We start from the raw sequence: 20,013 nt of genomic DNA on the forward strand, positions 1-20,013 counted from the left end.
TTGTGAAAAATGCATAAATATATATATATATATATATATATATATGGGATTTTCATGGGAGTGGGCGGAGATAAAGAGGTATTTTGGTGCATTTTGCTTGCCGCAACTCTCTGATTGGTGGAATTTTCTTTATAGCATCATGGGTAATGTAGTTTTTCACTACAAAATCACCTGTTAAACACAAGTTAAAAAAAAATTATGGCTGATGGCTCAACCTAAGAACTCACAGTAGGGCTGTCTATAAAAGTTTATAAGTTATCGTTACAAATCAATTATTTCCCTATAGAGAAAACTAATGAAAGTTGTTTGCTTCCGATTGGCTACTTAAAGCACATCTCTGCCCTGATTGGTGGTTGATGTTGCGTCGTACCTTCTGATTGGCTCTTGCGCCTCGAGGCTGATGGAAGAGCTGCATTGTCCATGCGTGTCGACCAGACATGCCTCTGATTAACATGGTGACTGATGGGCAGGGGTCTGCTGACACGTGCACACACACATTAACACGAAATAAGTTCTCTGAATCAACATGCACCAATGCTACATTTTCTAAATGTCATAATCATTCGTTAACAATTAAGTATTCATTACTTCAATGAGCTCATCGTTTCTGCATTAAATTATTACATTGTTTAAATTAATACAGTTTTAGCTAACTGTGATTTTGTATATGTACATTTCTGAAATATATAACTTAGACCTTAAACCTCTGATAACAGATCACTCTAAATTGTAATATGTGTGACCCTGGATCACAAAACCAGTCACGAGTCGCACGGGTATATCTGTGGCAATATCCAACAATACATTGTATGGGTCAAAATTATCCATTTTTCTTTATGCCAAAAATCTTGAGGATATTCAGTAAAGATCATGTTCCATGAATATATTTAGTAAATGTCCTACTGTAAATATATAAAACATGTATTTCTGTGAGTGAATGCTGCACAATCGCCAACATAAATGAACAACTTTAAAGGAGATTTTCTCAATGTTTCGATTTTTTTGCACTCTCAGATTCCAGATTTACAATAGTTGTATCTCGGACACATATTGTCCTATCATAACAAACCACGCATCAATGGAAAGCTTATTTATTCAGCTTTCATATGATGTACAAGTCTCAATTTAAAAAAAATTGACCCATGTGACTGGTTTTGTGGTCCTGGGTCACATATGGACTCATGCACTTTCTATAAAGCTGCATTGAAATGATGTGTATTGTTAAAAGCGCTATACAAATAAACGTGTATTGAACTGAACTGAAATCAGAGCTGTACTGTACTGGAGGAATGGAATATGAAGGGTGTTTTTCTCACTCTGTTCATTTCCCAGAGGCTGCTCCAGCATGGCGAGAATCACAGAGTTATCCAGGACGAAGTATCTGAAGTTACTGCGAGACGTGGAGGTGAGTCGGGAATATTTGATCAGGGTGTCCTCGTTCAGGAGACTGCAGGGAGAGGCGGGGCCGCTGGGAGACGGGAACGCTCCCAACACCTGCATTATACTGGAACACACAGCAACACAAATCAAGACCTTGTCCACACTAATACGGTTTAGTTTGAAAACACATCTTTTTCTCTTCGTTTTGGCCTTTCGTCCACACTGAGATGGCGTTTTCATTAATGAAAACAATTGAAAAATTGCTCTCCAAAGTGGATGAATTTGAAAACGCCGGTTTTGTGTTGTAGTGTGGACTGTCAAAACTGAGGTATTTAAAAACAATTTTAAATTGACTTCCATAGTATATTTTTTTCCTACTATGGAAGTCAATGGGACCCAGAAACTGTCTGGTTACTGACATTCTTCTAAATATCTTCCTTTGTGTTCAGCAGAAGAAAGAAATTCATACAGGTTTGAAACAACATGAGGGTGAGTATATGATGACAGAATTTTCATTTTAAAGTGAACTATTCTCCTTTAAGTAAGTTTAGTCGTGTGACGCATATTGTACCAATAGATACTCATGTTTATAACGGTATTGTGCCTGTTGTGTGCTGTTCACTTTCACACTGTTGCTAAAGATATGTCCTTCACACACTCTTCATATCACAGTCCTGCAAACATGACAGAATTTACTCACATTTGCTAAACATGAGAGCAGTCGCGTTCAGACCAGACATATAATGGTGAGAGAGAGCGACCTGGACGATCAGTGAATGCTGAGATATTCTGCTAAATAAAATGATCCTGCCAGAAGAATTGCACAATAACTTTATTATTTATTCTTCCGTCTGTATCATCTCAGTGAGTTTCTGTGAGAGATTACGTATGCACAGTAAAGGTGAATTTAGCGTTTTCAGGTGTTTTTCAAATGTTTCTCATCCACACTGAAACGTCGTGAAACGCCTGAAAATGCTAGTGTGGACGGAGAGCATTTTTAAACGAAGACGCCGTTTTCCAATGTATCCGGATTGATGTGTAGACGTAGTCCAAGACAGGCGTACATATCGTAGGAGAGAAATCCGTGTGCGTGTGTGTGTGTGTGTGAAAGACGCTCACCATGATAGCGTGGCCTCCGCGGCGTCTTTGACCCTCATAGACGCAGGGTTGTGCTCTTTGTCTCCTTTGTACTTCACTTCCTGTTCGCCGGTTTTGGACTTGCTACCCGAGATGCCAAGCTCGACAATTTCCAACACCTCGATCAGACAATCCTTCACCACAACACAAGAGTATACAAACAACACACACATATTCAATCTCACAGCTAAAAAAACACACGTGGCCAAAAAAAAAAAAAAAAAAGAGATGAAATTCAATTAACATCTTGATATTTATGCATTTTGTCTACAATGTATTAAAATTATCATTTTTTTTTCCTATAAAAGGAATCGTTGTTTCTGGTACTGCTGTTTTCCATACTTTTCAGTATTTTTTTATATCATTTTTTATTTATATGCACCAATATAAAAGTATAATACCATTCAAAAGTTTGGTGCCAGTAAGAATTGTTTAAAGAAATTAATACTTTTATTCAGCAAGGACCCTTTAAAATTAATTTAAAAGTGACAATAAAGACATTTATAGTGTCACAAAAGATTCTATTTCAAATAAATGCTGTTCTTCAGAACTTTCTATTCATCAAAGAATCCTGAAGAACTCTGAAGCTGTTTTCAACATTGATAATAATCAGAAATATATTCACAAAGAAAAGTGAATAAAAAAAATATATCTTACTGACCCCAAACTTTTAAACGCTACTGTATATAGCATAATAAAAAGCAATATTTACCTATATATATATTATATATATATATATATATATATATATATATATATATATATTATATATATATTATATATATATATATATATATATATATATATATATATATATATATATATATATATATTAGGGGTGTAACGGTACGTGTATTCGTACCGAACCGTTTCGGTACAGGGCTTTCGGTTCGGTGCACGTGTGTACCGAATGACTGCATGCAATATTTTGTGTGCGGAACATAGGTACATTTTCGTGTTTCTACACGAACATATTAAGTGGCGGAAGTCTCCGCGTTCAGCGCAAATCCCGCCCTGCAGCTGATTCTAATGTTTTACCAGTGTTTTATCCGTCGTCACTGTAACCTAAACCAATAAAATAGACTGCAGGGCGAAAAAAAGCTTTTCCGCTCCGTGTGCGCCGCCGCACTCTCCGTTTCGTGTGTGTGTGTGTGTGTGTGTGTGTGTGTGTGTGTGTGTGTCGGCCCGCTGCGCTCTCTGCTCAATGTTCGAGTCCGTGTTTGCGTTGCGCGTTCTGCTCTGTCGTTAACGGCCCAAACACTCAAAACACCCAAAACAGGTGAAATTTCTCAGTAGTACACTTCTGTTTGCTGAGCTGGTTTAGTTATGCTGGCAAAAATGGTAAAATGACCTGCTCTGATCACAAGCTCTGGTAATAATAGCTTTGGACTATATTTTATTTTGATAATTATTAAAAAAGTGAAAAAAAAAAAAATTCTTAAATTGATTATGTTGATTGATTATTGAAAAATAATAATACATTGATATATTTATGTTTAATATTATTTTAATATAGGGCTATTTTCTGTTCCTTTTTTCCCCGTGTTTCATTTAATTAGGTGATTATAAGTTTAATTATTGATGATTACAAGCTTGGAGGAATTGCAATTAATTACAGCAAATTGTGCAATTAATTAGTTCTTTTTTTTATTTTTATCGATTCCCAGCCTTAATTTTTAAATATGAGCAGGCCTACAAGCTGGGATTGGTAATGCTGCACTGTAATCATAGTTATTTATTTATATTTTTCATTATATCTTATTATGTGATATTGGTTTGAGACTGAGAGTATTTTATTTAGTGGAGAACTTTGCAGCAGTATTTTATTTCTTATTCTTTTTTTTTTATTTTATATCTATTTTATTATATTTTATTAAAAAGTGTTTAAAAAAGTGTAAACAAATTGTTAAAAAAAAGTTTATAGTATAAACAACCTGCAGTTTAATGTTTGCATTTCTTTCCCTTACTGTACAGAAAATAAACCGAACCGTGACTTTAAAACCGAGGTACGTACCGAACCGTGATTTTTGTGTACCGTTACACCCCTAATATATATATATATATATATATATATATATATATATATATATATATATATATATACAGTGCTATGCATAAGTTTAGACACCCATGCTAAAGTTGACTAAAAAGAGGAATAAAAAATCATCTTTTGGAAACTGAACTTAATGCCTTAAATAAAAAAAATAGGAAAAATCCCACCTTTAAGGACACCAATTTTCTTTGTGAATGAATAATGTATCGTAAATAAATAAATGTTCTTCCTTAAAATACAGGGTGCATAAGTTTGGACACCCCTATGTTAAATTCCCATAGAGGCAGGCAGATTTTTATTTTTAAAGGCCAGTTACTTCATGGATCCAGGATACTATGCATCCTGATAAAGTTCCCTTGGCCTTTGGAATTAAAATAGCCGCACATCATCACATAGCCTTCACCATACCTAGAGATTGGCATGGTTTTATTTCAGTTAGCCTAATAGCTGGTTTGATTTGCATTGAGAGATGATCTTATGGAAAGTACCCCATGCCAATCTCTAGGTATGGTGAAGGCTATGTGATGATGTGGGGCTATTTTAATTCCAAAGGCCAAGGGAACTTTATCAGGATGCATAGTATCCTGGATCCATGAAGTAACTGGCCTTTAAAAATAAAACTCTGCCTGCCTCTATGGGAATTTAACATAGGGGTGTCCAGACTTATGCACCCTGTATTTTAAGGAAGAACATTTATTTATTTACGATACATTATTCATTCACAAAGAAAATTGGTGTCCTTAAAGGTTGGATTTTTCCTAATTTTTTAAATTAAGGCATTAAGTTCAATTTCCAAAAGATGATTTTTTATTCCTCTTTTTAGTCAACTTTAGCATGGGTGTCTAAACTTATGCATAGCACTGTATATATATATATATATATATATACATACATATATTTAACATATAGTATATATGTTAATGTCAAAATTTTTAATCTATAAAACTCCTTTTTTAGAAGATGATGTAATTGAATCACTGAAGCGCTGAAGTGATTCGTGGAAATGAATCAACCGTATCAAATCTATAACCTTTTTAAAAAGGGTTCAATTAGAGGCGTCAAAAAGTAAAGCGAGAAGTGGAAGTGAAACCACTGCCGCTCTCTTTAAGAAGCTTAAAAGGCAAATCAAAAAAAGGTATTAAAACATCACATTGTTTCTTGATTGTCATTGATATTTGTCATTGAACTGGATGAGATTTGGACACAAACAGGAAGTTTAAGATAGAGAAGTGGCTTGTTTGACTGCTCCAGTTTCAGCATTTACAACTCTAACCAGCTGAAGCTGAGTTTGACTGGCCGTACCTTCTCGTTGAGCATCTCGGGGTGTTCGGTGAGCCACACACACAGGCAGTGGAAGGCGGCGACGATCATGGAGTGCAGGTCTCTGGAGTGCAGCGGAGCCGGGCGACTGCACTGATACACGATGTAACTGCACACAGAGCTGACCGCACGCTTACGATCAGACGAGTCCACACTCACCTTCACCTGTACACACAACAAACACGCATTTCACTCATTTTGCACACGAGCGGTTTAAAAGTTTGGAATAATTACGTTTTTTTTAATCTCTTCTGCTCACCAAGACTGCATTTATTTGATTAAAAATGCACTAAAAATATTGCAATAATTCCTGTGATCAAAGCTGAATTTTCAGCATCATTACTCCAGTCTTCAGTGTCACATGATCCTTCAGAAATCACTCTAATATGAGGATTTGATGATCAAGAAACTTTTATGATTATTATCAATGTTGAAAACATTTAGTTTTTCAAGAATCTTTGAATAGAAAGTTCTAAAGAACAGCATTTATCTGAAGTAGAAATGTTTTATAACATTATAAATGTCACTTTTAACCAATCTAATACATCCTTGCCGAATAAAAGTATTAATTTAGATAATTTTTGTAACTTTTGAATGATAGTGTATCACGGTTGAAGTAGCTCAGAAATGTTTCTTGATCATCAAATCATAATATTAGAGTGATTTCTGAAGGATCATGTGACACTGAAGACTGGAGTAATGATGCTGAAAATGCAGCTTTGATCACAGGAATAAATTACACTTTACTATATATATATATATTCACATAGAAAACATCTATTTTAGATTGTAATACAATTTCACAATTTTTACAGTATTTTTGATCACATAAATCTAGCCTTGGTGAGGATAAGATAACATTAAAAATCATAATTATTCCAAACTGACTGGTAGTGTATATATATAAAAAGACCCACTGGCTATAACCATTTACTGTATCAGAATTTTTATTTGTCATTATACAAAAGAGTACAAAGAAATTATATGCAATCCTATTCAGCCCAAAAATCAATCTCCTACTTTACAAACAATAACCTTTACAAGCAATAATCCTATGTTAATTTTACAAAATAAGTGATAGATATAATTGTAGAGCTGAATCTGTCGGCGTACCTTGGCGAGGCCGGCCAGCAGCTCGAGGGCGGCCAGTGAGATGCTCATGTCGAGTCTCCACTGGGAGTTGAGTCTCTGCGTGAGCAAGTGGATGCTTCGGATCAGCAGCCCGGCCGCCGTGTCTGTGTGGAGAGCTGGGATATAACACACAGCACGCCACAGACAGCGGGTTAGTAACACACACGTGCACAAAACGCAAGCCAGGCACTGAGACATGTGACGGCAATGATGAACCATACACATGAACACAGACGAGCACAAGAACAAGTTACAGACAGTGATGATCATCTAGTCCAGCCAACTCATAAGCCGCGTTAGGCGTCATTTGACGTCATGCTTTGAAAATAATAAAAAGCATTCATTACACAAAACAAAACTGGTTAAAGATGTTCGACAGATCAACAGCTTTGGGTTTAAAGAAATATCTGTTGCGTTTTAAAATGCACCATCAACGTGTTTGACGGACACCATGCAACTTCTACAAACATGCAGAGATGCATTACTTGCTTTAATCAGTGTCAGTGTTTCTGAACTCCCTGAAACGCCTCCATTGTAGTCTTGAGTTTCTTTCCGGGAACGAACGCGTCATTATAATAATTCATACGCAGAATAAAGGGGCGGGGCCTGGTTGAGTTAGTTAGGAGTGTGTTAAACTGGCGGTTAGGCTTGAATGTTCCCCAAAATCCACAGAAAATCTAAATAATGATCATGTTGTGTGACGGCACAAATAAAATAAACTAACCCACACTCCTGTTGCTGTGGTAAATGTGAGTGCGGATATAATAAACAGGATTATTGATAGGATATGCAAGTCATTCTGGGATTTCTACTGATTAATCCTGGCATTACTGGAATAACTCAGTGTGTGAAACCTAGGGCTGCACGATTAATGGAAGTAGTGATCGCGATTACAATGCCACAATTATGCAATCGTTCAAAGGCGCAATTACAAAAACTTTCATTATTCTGTGTTTGAGATGGTTTTTTTTTTTTAAGGTTTTTTTCCCCATTGTTTAAATTTTAGTTTTAGTAAAACATTATAATACCATGCATAATTTTACTTTGGTTTGGTTTCTTTAAATACAAATAAAAAATGAATTTCTGACATTTGAGGCTTATTGCTATAGAAAAGCAATAAAGGTTTTTCAGGAAGAGTGTTTTCAGCTTGTTTATTTTGATATAACAATATGGCATGTAGTCGCTTAAAACTATGGTATAAAGCTATTAAAAACATAATTCAATGAAAAATGTGATAATCATAATTAATAATCGCAATTGCAAGGGAATAATCGACAATTATGATTTTTGATTTTAAGTGAAACCTGTCATCTAAACTTGCTAAATTCATAAGAAGAACGAAAGAAATTGGTCAAAGTCAAACAGTCAAAGCTCTAATGCAGTTCAGATGCAGTGGTTGTTCTGCATTAGTGTGTCTCTTACCGTAGTCCCTCAGCAGGGCTTGAGCGGGTCGATCGCTGTCAGGAGTCGTGGCTTCAGAGCTGCCAGCGCTAGCGTTGCTGATGCCACTGTTATTGCGACTGTGGCTCTTCGCCAGAGAATGGCTTCCATCCACACTGCCCTACAAAACACATTCACACCAGCACTTCATCAATGCCATTTATAACTGGGGAATTGTAAATGTTCTTTATCACATATCCTCTTGCAGACACTTCAAATCCAGTTCAAGCTCTATAAATAACAAGCAGAAAGTATAACTCGTACCACTTCAGCCTGGGCACCGACAGACTCCAACAGAGCCGAATCCTGGACGATGTTCAGCATCGCCGCTGTAAAACGACACACATATGAAGTTATTATTGACACTCACAGGGATAAAAGCAAAAAATAACACTGTGTCCTCACTACACGCGATAAAAGGCATCGTTTCCATGTTAATCAGAGTGTTTGTCCTAACCAGCCGCGACGGTGACATGCGATGATCCTATTTCAGAAACGGTTTCTATTTTTTTGTGACGTCTCGCCGGAACAACAGACACAAAGTGTGGCAATGATTATCTCAGGCACTGCTTATGTGCTTTATTAAATGTTTAAAGCGTGTAATGTGACTCTGAATATCATTTAATGCTCCAGCTTTGAAGCTGTAAAAGCAACACTGGATAATTCACCTCAGATCTTGAAATTAAACAAATGGAAACAAGAACGTTCAAACTGTGAACAAACAAGTGTATTCTTTGACAAAGATTGTTTTAGTTACACAGTAGCCTATGTATTTTTAATAATGTTTAAATGGTGTAATATTTGTGAATTTGATTATGTAGCAACTTATCCATTTTCTTGCGAGTGCCGTCAAGATTACTCTCTGGTGCCGTGAGACTCCGCCCACACGCTGTTCTGATTGTCTGACTCCGCCCACACGCTGTTCTGATAGTCTGACTCCGCCCACACGCTGTTCAGATTAGCTGATTCCACCCACACGCTGTTCTGATTGTCTGACTCCGCCCACACGCTGTTCTGATTGTCTGACTCCGCCCACACGCTGTTCTGATTGTCTGACTCCACCCACATGCTGTTCTGATAGTCTGACTCCGCCCACACGCTGTTCAGATTAGCTGACTCCACCCACACGCTGTTCTGATTGGCTGACTCCGCCCACACGCTGTTGTTTGCCTGACTCCGCCCACACGCTGTTCTGATTGTCTGACTCCGCCCACACGCTGTTCCGATTGTCTGACTCCGCCCACACGCTGTTCAGATTAGCTGACTCCACCCACACGCTGTTCTGATTGGCTGACTCCGCCCACACGCTGTTCTGATTGCCTGACTCCGCCCACACGCTGTTCTGATTGTCTGACTCCGCCCACACGCTGTTCAGATTAGCTGACTCCACCCACACGCTGTTCAGATTGTCTGACTCCACCCACACGCTGTTCTGATTGGCTGTGGGTTTTGATTGATTTTAATGCATCGCGCAGTCGTGTCGCGTCTAGTGTGGACAGACACATTATTTGTCGCTGGAATCTTATCGCATCGCGTCTGGTTAGGACACGGTGTAATTCTTCTGACTGGAAACTTTTTAAGGCTACTTCATATTCCTTTAACCATCACTTTTTTTTAGATACTCGAGATCAATTGCATTTTAAGGGAAGATGAAGTTTTAGAACAGACTTTCCACTGCCAGTTTGCGTAATTTTGATTTTTCAATTTGATTTGATTGATTGAATAAATTGATTGAAGTTTTATTCGCATTTGTACCTGTACTAGTAGAAGTACATAGGAATTTTTGTAGCAAAGCTCACTGAGTCAACATTAAAAAGTCAACATAAAAGAAGAACTAACAAAACTACACACAATAAATAGACATTGAGAAACTTACAACAAACACACACAATAAAAACAATTACCTCCATATAGGAATATTGCATATTTGCTGTTCACTTTATCCTGAGATAGTACATAATATAAATAAAAAAATACTTTAAAATACTGTAATTTTGGAAATTAAACTTTTATGGTTTAACGCTAAGGACTTAAACTATTTTTTTCCTTCGGTAATCACTACATACTTATTGCTTTTATAACAATTTAATAATAATAATTATTATTTTAATATAACAATATAAAATAGTATACATGTATATCTAGTTTGTTTTATAACATTTCACTTGACAAAACAGTAAATGGACATATTGAACAGGCGTACCCAGTATCATCTGTGTATTGATCGAGTCTGTCTCTGTTTGCAAGGCGCCAATCAAAATATTGACCAATCGCAGCTTCAGGGAGAGGAAGGTGACCGCCTTCTCATGGAGGGAGTTTTCATCATTGCTGAATTTCCCTTCCAACAGAATCTGCAAACGTAATTAGAAAACCACAGATTTTTTTCTCAGAAAATTAAGATACAGAGATCTCAAGATTACTAGATAATAAACCCCTTTTTACCTCCGATTTCACGTTGCCAAAGTGGTGAGGAAGAGGAAGCATGGATAGCAAGATGTGGATGGAAGCTCTTCTCAGCTCAGTAGGGTTCACGTATGACTTAAACTTGGACAACTCTCTGACGGAGCAAAATTAACAGAAATAAATGCATTAACGATCGAGCATGTTCAGTAGTCGGGGTGTGGGATAGGCATCGTCTACGATAATATCATAGCTGTTGTTTTAACAACGTGGAAGGTTGTGTTATAGAGTATGTCACTCACATTGCAAAAAAAACCCAGACTAAAATATGCGTGATGTGGTCTAATATAAGGACCCCAAAAATCTTGTACTTTTGAGAGCAAAAATGGGCAAAAATGGTGATATATTTCTATATACAAGTGCTTTTTTCCTGAATATCAGCTTGCAAATTTAACATCGATTTTATAAAACAAGTTGTTAATATTGTGTTACATTTTAGAAACAATACTGTCTGTTTTTGGGCCAACTAAATTAGTTTTTTCATACTGCTATATTCAAAATATTTTATTTTAAAACATTAATCTCATTGCATTATTCATGCATTTGTAATTGCAGTGCAAATGCTGCTTTAGATGCAGCTTCTGTGCCACTTCTTTGACACTCATTTAAATGGATTGGTAACAGCCTATAGTGAATTATTATTCCAATTGAATTTATAGATTTAATGTCAGAATTGGACATAAAATATGAGGCATACATCTCATAATGTTAGAAAGAAATGCCCCTTGAAATCAATTTTAGGTGGGAAATATCCCCCTTAATGAAAGTTAATTTCTGACACTGCTGTAAACCAAACAATGCATAGAATATGAAAAGCTTTGGTAGTCTGATGTGCACAACAGCCAAAGCAAAATACGGTCTAATTATCATTATTTACAAAATCCCAGAAAACATTAGAATATTTTAAGTTTTAAGTTTTTGTGTCCAGACATCAGAAAGCATTGCTCACCGATCAGGTAAGATGGTCTCCAGTGCAGATATGAAGTATGGAACCACAACATTGATCCCTTTGAGATCGGAGCAGAACAGAGCCGAAGAGTTCAGGATGATGCTGGCTAGAACGGGCCTACAAATGAAGTCTGATATCTGAAGACCCTGGATCAGGACCATGTAGAACCTGACAGAAACATCAGATACAGAACAAAAGTAAATTTTTTGAGTTAATGTGCAATTATTGTGCTTTTTTTTGGATCTTACTTTCATGTAGTGTAAAGGTCCCATGATTCGGTGGCTCTGAATTGTCAAAACACCATTTAAAATGCTTGCAACGGATGCGAAAAACGCAGAAAATCGAACCCGATCCAAAATTTTTTATGACGGATGACGTGGATGAAAGTGTGCAAGCGTGATTGGCATAACGTGAGGTCGTATTTATTTTTTAACGTGCGAAAATTCCGGATGCGAATTTCGGACTCATTGTGCAAGGGCCTTAATAATGTAAGGGCTGTTTGTGATGTAAAAGGTCTGCAGAGTTTCAAAGATCCAAGTGCAAGGAAATTAAGTTATTGTCTTAAAAGGAAGCGAATTTGAACTGCCTGAAACGAGTCGTCAGTAATTTCAGTCTTACTTCCTGCTCGAGCTTACGTTGGTTTGTAACTAATTTGCATAATGCCAGCCTATTGCTTTCATTGGCTTCCTGCAAACAATGTCTACTTTGCCCCGCCCTCAAACACTGTAGTGTTGTTTTTTTTGTTTTTAGCTTCTGTTTGTATTTATTTGGTATGCAATATGCAACTGCAATCGCTCATTTCTTGGACTGGGCAAATGTCTATTGTCCATTTATTATGTATGAACTGATTGTTCGTTCTTTACTGTTATTGTGAAGCGTCCTTGAGCCTGGAAAAGGCGCTATATAAATTAAACATTATTATTATTGTAGTTGTATCTGAGACTGGAAGAGTTTGTTTCTTGTTGTTAATGTCGGGAAGACGCTGTTTTCTGCTGACAAAGCAAATCCACTTTGATGAGATTAAAACGACAGCATCGTCACTGTTTGAATTACTGTGCATCAAGTGCTGAAATTCAGATATGCTAATTTGCTAATAAGCGGTCAACCAATCACAACAGACTGGGCTGTCTGACCAATCAGAGCAGAACAGCTCTCAGAAAGGCGGAGTTTAGAGAGACTGAATCTTCAAACTAACCGTTTCAGACACTGCTGCTGAAATGTATATTATGATCAAATTAAAGTGTTTTATGACCTTGGGTGCATGTAAACCTATTATATAGGAGACTCAAAAACAAAATTCGGAGCAACATTGAAGAGGTGATTCCTTGAGAACAACTAGTGATTACCTGGACAGGTACACTGGAAGTATCTCCTCTCCAGTCTTCTTACTGCAGAAGATCCTGCACAGCGTCCCACACGCTTCGGCTCGACCTGACTCGTAATTATCAGGAAACTCGTTGGCGTCAAACATGGGGTTGGAGACCATGGTGTCCGTGGACATCTGAGACCCTTTACGTCTCAGCTCAACTCCAGCTTGAGTCGCCAGGGCTGAGTGAGAGAGAGAGAGAGAGAGAGAGAGAGAGAGAGAGAGAGAGAGAGAGAGAGAGAGAGAGAGAGAGAGAGAGAGAGAGAGACAAACACTAAGTGACACTTTTCTCATGCGTATTGCAGGAGGCCATGACAGGGATTACCGACAAAGAGATTTTACAGGTAGAAAAATAAAAAAACGGCGACTAATTTGCTCTAATCTGCTAAATTCGACTATAAGGCATGAATATATTACGATTTTTTAAACATTAACATCATGATTTTACAAACAAACATATTCACCTTAAGGTGTCAACGTTCAATGCATTGAACTTTATAAGGAGCAAAGCATCAAACTACAGCACTGCACACACTTCAAGAGCTGCAATGTAAACAATTTCAACTATTCTAACTTGATCTTTTGATGCACTGCCAATTATAAGACAAATTGCATGATGTATTATTAAACGGGCAAAATATGTGGATGAATATAGACAATGCAACTTCAAAATGCAAATGACACTGTCAACATAATAAAGATTCTAAGAATTATTAAAATGGAGAGTTTTGGAATGAAAACTTTGGAATGAAGTTTTTCTTTTAATGTTTTTGAAAGAAAATTGATTACAAGAACAGCAAAAACAGCATTAAACTATAAAAATATATGTTAATACAAAGAATATTTACAATTTAAAATAACTCTTCTATATGAATTTATAGTAAAATGTAATTTATTCTTGTAATCAAAGCTGAATTTTCAGCATCATTACTTCAGAAATCATTCTAATATGATGATTTTGCTGCTCAAGAAACATAAAAAGAAAATCGTAATTATTCCAAACTTCTGACAGGTAATGTATATATTAAAATACTGAGTGAAAGGGGTAAATATGTAATACTACTACATTTGTAGCTATAAATATTCAAATTATAAAAGATTTATCCTTCCACAAGAGTTTATTACATTTGTTTGACAGGCATAATTTCATTTGCAGTAGGAAGCGAGTTCTAATCTAATGGGACTTTTGCGACACCGGCACGTTTGTATCTATTTGGAGGACCCGGTCTTGTTCAGATCACACAAAATCTCATTAGTGTAGTGCCATATAATGTGCAATCGGGACTCGAGACAGAACAGAACACGCTCTTCTACATCTCCTGGTCAGTATCCCTGTTATCAGAGCATGTCAGTTGGATTTCATGTCAGACAAACGTTGATTAAAGGCCAATTTTTATAGTCCAGCATCCTAAATTAAGACATTAAGGCACAATATGGCTGAAACAAATTGCACCAACAACCACGACATGCATAAATATCCATACATAACATAAAAGGAACAAATGAAAACTGAAAGAAATGAATCAAACGCTAACGTAAAACAAAAAGCTGTCAAATAAATGCTGGGCAAAAACTCAAAATAACATTGGTTGGTGTGTTTCTTTGGAGAAGATCAGTTAGTAGAGGTCCTTCAGGAGATGATATGGGTAGGAACTAGTTTTAATGATGGCGGGGGTAAGTTGAATCAAGGAGAAGGATCAAGCGCAACAAACATTCTCGGGTCTCGGCGGACACGTGACGCTCGTAAAACATCGGCACGGTGTTCTCGGCCAACGTCCCACCTCAGGATCCTGAATATTTGTTGCAGTTGAGCCAATGGGATTTGGGCAGCAGTCAAAACACTCCCGGACCTTTAACTCAAGCAGTTTATGCGCAAGTCTCTTGCCCCAAGAAAACAAGTACTGCAACAATGAACGAGTGACAGTGTAACGAAAGAAAAAGATTGAAGTAAACAAACTGAAATGAACCAAATAACTGCAACTGGTAAAGCTTGTGTTCCTACTTACAAGATTTATAAGAAAGAAGAATTTGGAAAAATGTTGCTGCAAGATAACAGAGATAAAAATGGAAACAAATCAAAGAACAGCAGTAATAGTAGAGTTCAGTAAACTATTGTTCTGTTTTTGTGGTTTTACAGACACAGGGAGACCATTAGAAAAATTACCAAATCATGCACAAATTAAAACTGAACAAAAACAAATGCAAGAAAAGAAAAGATGTACGCAACGCTATCAATGATTTCAATCAATTCACTACATAAAACACTGGATTAATCCCACATTCTCATCAGATTAAATGCCTATTTGGTAGTAATTTATTCAAACAATAGAACTTTTCAGTTGACATGAGTGCAATAGCTGAATCTACTTTAACTTAACATACATGTAAACATAGCAATAAACCAATTTCAATGGAGTCAATTAATCGGCTAATATTTGTCATGTCCAATTAACAGAAGCGTTTGCATCAGTTTCAAAATTCATCAATGCATGTTTTTCCATTTCCATGTGTGCATTTGGAAGACGCTTTAATCCAAACTGACTTAGGGCGTGTTCACACTTGTAGTTCGGTTCTTTTTAACATTTAGATGATATATTTAGTCCTGGTGTTCAGTAACACCGAACCTAAAGATACAAAAAACGGCTTTTATGACGTATATTTTTTTTGGACACAACTTACCGAACATCCAAAACAATGCTGTGTGTAAGATCTGCTGCAAGAACACGTGGTTCTGATGCCTGTACTGAACTGTAATGGGCGACACCATAGATATCCATATAAGGCTAGATGTCTTACGGCGGAGTCTCGAACGGCATCACCGGCGGCCATCTTGTCACAGGCAGGCTTTCTGATGTAAGGTGAGTGATCAGCACGAACACAAATACTCCTATCTCGCTGAAATCTTGACGGATTTACAAACGGTTTGGTTTCTTAAAAACGTTATTAACGTGGCTATAATATTTTCATATGGAAGTCCATGGTTATAATTATTCATATGTATGCAGTGTCATAACTACATCTCTGACGTTTATAACAAACCAAACCGTTTGAAAATCGGTAGAAAATTGAGCAAGTTATGGTAATTTAAAAAGTACATGCAGCATTAAAACACAATGTTACGAGTGAGCGAGCTGCCTGTGGCAAGATGGCCGCCACGTGCGGACGTCGACCTCCAAAGGCCAGCAGCACGCACGAGACATCTAGCCTTTATTATATGATATCTATAGGTGACACTACATCACCTGTCTTTGGTCCATGTTGCGCTCATATTTCAGTCGAACCGCACCAGGGTTCGTTTGGAAGCAGACATCTTGTTTCGGTTCGGATGGCACTTATTCAAATGAGCCACACTAACAGAGCAAACGCACCAGAATTCATTTTAATTGAAGCAAGTGTGAACACACCCTTACATAGCATCAAGGAACACATTTTTATCAGTTCATGCATTCCTAGGAATCGAACCTATGACCTTGGCTAGTTTTTGCTAGTGTCATGATATACTGTTTGCGCTTGAGCTACAGAAATACAATTTGCTGTCATTTAATTGCATTTTAAATACAGTTTTAGGTCTCTATGCGTGTATGGCTGGCGAATGACATCTTTTTTTAATTTTTATAAGATGTTCACTTACAAACAATCATAAAATCCAGAACATCTCAATATTCACAGAATCTACGCTAGTGTAACACCAACCCTGAATGTGGTACAATCTTGCAGGTAGGAATATTTTGTAAAAAAGAAAAAGAAATAAAGACACCCTCAACAGGTAAAATAAGTAGAGAAATGAAAACAAAGGAAAACGGGTGACCGCAGGATTGATTATAAGGGGTATTACAGTCATACCGGTCATGCTGCTGTCTCTGCTCAGGCCGGAGTGGAGTTTACAGTGAACCAGCGCAGCGTCAAACAGCCACTGGCCAAACAGGTTCAGCACGCTGTTGACCTTGGGCCGGGTCGGCGCCGGGAGCGGTCGGGGCTCGGAGCTCGTCTGGTTTGGGCTGGAGAGAGGGGATGTGGAAGACGGCTGGTGCGACGCTTTGGTCTGGCCAGTCTGTGGAGTGGAGAGTAAACTAATGTCAATGTCCATTTTATTTATATAGCACCATTAATCACAACCTACCAGACAATACAATATAATAATAAAAAACACAATGCAATACAACTTCCTAATTGATTATATGCCAAATCAAAAAAAAAAGTGAACTATTAACTTTACCAGGGTAGATGGAGTGTAATTTTACCACAGGACGTCTGTAATATTAATGGTCAATCCGCACGGGATAAGAGATCTCAGTAAACTAGCAGAAGTGGGAGAGTAACTCGATTTACACACCGCCGTCACTCCTGTCGTCATGTGTGTGTTACGCTGCTTCCTGATATCGATATTGCCGGCCGAGCAATCCGATGGATTAAAACAACGGTTAGTGACCGCAGAAACATGACAGAGACGAATATGGTTAGGGTTGAACTAATGATGCTGTTTTTGGGGAATGTATATACGAGCGTGCCAACAGCGTGAAGAATGAGTTCACACACACATGAAGAATCTGTCATCTTTTACAAGGAGAGTTCGTGCAGTATCTTTACAAGGTTATTTTCTAAAGCCCTATTCGGACGGGATTAACTTTACCAGGGTAGATGGAGTGTAATTTTACCACAGGACGTCTGTAATATTAATGGTCAATCCGCACGGGATAAGAGATCTCAGTAAACTAGCAGAAGTGAGAGAGTAACTCGATTTACGCACCGCCGTCACTCCTGTCGTCATGTGTGTGTTACGCTGCTTCCTGATATCACGTGCACAAACACATATAACCTATATTTATATATATAAAACAGTTATGTCCAGTCGAACGATGTATTAATTAACATCAGATTGGATTGTGTAAAAGGCACTAACCTAACGCTAAAAGATGTTTTGTGCCTCTAAACAAGTGTTCTCGATCTTCTTTCTGATCTGAATGGTGTGTGTGAAACACTTGAGTTTTGCCACAGACTCATCCCAGCGACTAGAACGCAACTGATGCTTTTCCAAGCGTCTCCATACTTGAAAAACCGTGGGAAACTACTTTTAAACAGGAAATTACTAAATATTTACGTATTTACAGCGGGTCTATTCGCACGGGATTAGTGTTACCGGAGGTAATTTTTCCTGACCTTTTTACTGAAGGTAAAAGTCGCCGTAATCTTTACTGACATTGTCCATCATGATCACTGAGATGCACATTCGGACGGGACTAAAATCACAGAGAAGCTCTGGTAATTAATACTTTACCCCAGCTCTCCATGTTAAACTAGTCCCGTCCGAATAGGGCTTTAGCAACGTAAACATACGTTTGTTCTCAATGATATTGTTCATTGAAGCTTATAGAGTACAGTATTGTGAGATATCGAGTAAGCGAGTGTATCTACATTCACAGTAGATATAGCATTTTCCTTCAGGTCAGTGCTATATTCATAATAAAATATCTGTTTGAATGTCTTGCTTCTCCGTGTTCACAAGTTTCAGTCTTTTCAATATAAAAGTCTTCCCTACTGACTGACTCACTCATAAAGACAGTCTTTGCCGCCATCTAACGGTGAAATAATGTATGTAACTTCTGTTGCTGTTTACGGTCAGGGACTATTTTTTCCAGCGGAAGGAAGGCTTTTAGTGATTTTAATTCATGAAAGTTGCATAGATACATATTTTTTAGCTTTAAAGGACAAGTTCGGTATTTTACACTTAACCCTCTGATGGTTTATGGGGTCTTTTGGGACCCCAAATGACTTTTGCTCAAATTAAAAAAAATGTTCCCTTTGTCCAAATGGTATGAAACCTTCTACGGCTCTCAACACTTTCTAGATCTACAAAAATAAAAATAAATTGGAATGATATCTGTTTTTATGTTAGCGTGACAAAAATTGTGACACTCGTGGTCTTCGGGGTCTCTGGAGACCCCGCAATCAAAATAGACAAAATTCATCATCAAAATCAGAAACAACGCAGAACACATCGACAGAAATGGCACAAATAAAGTGGCACACTTCCACCAATGCAAAAAACATCCACAATGCTAAATTATATTGCTCACAACACGTGTGTATACACACACACACACACACACACATATAGAGGAATACATTTTTGAGACTATAAAAACTGTTCTCTTATCATTTGTAAAATAAAATCATCCAAAATGCAATACCACCACAAAAATAAATTGGTGACACTGACACATTGAAAATGTACACACGCACACACACACACACACACACACACACACACACACACACACACACACACACACACATTTGTAAGGCTATAATTTGTCAAATAAAATCATCCAAAATGCAGAACCAACACAAATATAAAGTGGTCACACTGACATCGACAATGTGTACTCACACACACACACACACACACACACACACACACACACACACAGACACACACACACACACATTTGTAAGGCTATAATTTGTCAAATAAAATCATCCAAAATGCAGAACCAACACAAATATAAAGTGGTGACACTGACACCGACAATGTGTACTCACACACACACACACACACACACACACACACACGCACGCGCACACACACACACACACACACACATTTGTAAGGCTATAATTTGTCAAATAAAATCATCCTAAATGCAGAACCAACACAAATATAAAGTGGTGACACTGACACCGACAATGTGTACTCGCACACTCTCTCTCACACACACACACACACACACACACACACACACGCACGCACGCACACACACACACACACACACAGGAACA

At 37.5% G+C, this 20,013-nt stretch overlaps 2 protein-coding genes across 5 annotated transcripts in view; one reads left to right on the plus strand and one right to left on the minus strand.

The window, feature by feature from the left end:
• The window catches only part of kif5ab (kinesin family member 5A, b), a 581,587-nt gene that overhangs the window by 281,819 nt on the left and 279,755 nt on the right, over window positions 1-20,013 (plus strand). The window lies entirely within an intron of this gene.
• ralgapb (Ral GTPase activating protein non-catalytic subunit beta) overlaps window positions 1-20,013 on the minus strand; it is a 64,021-nt gene that overhangs the window by 21,496 nt on the left and 22,512 nt on the right. Inside the window, exons 9-20 of one of the 4 annotated variants that reach the window (XM_079883639.1) lie at window positions 17,080-17,287; window positions 13,217-13,418; window positions 11,871-12,038; window positions 10,904-11,018; window positions 10,665-10,812; window positions 8,726-8,790; window positions 8,444-8,582; window positions 7,004-7,125; window positions 5,873-6,055; window positions 2,500-2,651; window positions 1,317-1,504; window positions 371-477 (exon numbers count right to left, since the gene is read on the minus strand). In XM_079883639.1, coding sequence (XP_079739765.1) covers window positions 371-477; window positions 1,317-1,504; window positions 2,500-2,651; window positions 5,873-6,055; window positions 7,004-7,125; window positions 8,444-8,582; window positions 8,726-8,790; window positions 10,665-10,812; window positions 10,904-11,018; window positions 11,871-12,038; window positions 13,217-13,418; window positions 17,080-17,287 — 1,797 coding nt within the window. Of the gene's footprint in view, window positions 1-370; window positions 478-1,316; window positions 1,505-2,499; window positions 2,652-5,872; window positions 6,056-7,003; window positions 7,138-8,443; window positions 8,583-8,725; window positions 8,791-10,664; window positions 10,813-10,903; window positions 11,019-11,870; window positions 12,039-13,216; window positions 13,419-17,079; window positions 17,288-20,013 lie in introns of all 4 variants that reach the window. The other 3 variants (XM_079883637.1, XM_079883640.1, XM_079883638.1) reach the window with 3 other exon arrangements.

This window comes from Squalius cephalus (assembly GCF_949319135.1).
Source record: "Squalius cephalus genome assembly, chromosome: 10".
Taxonomy (NCBI): Eukaryota; Metazoa; Chordata; class Actinopteri; order Cypriniformes; family Leuciscidae; genus Squalius; species Squalius cephalus.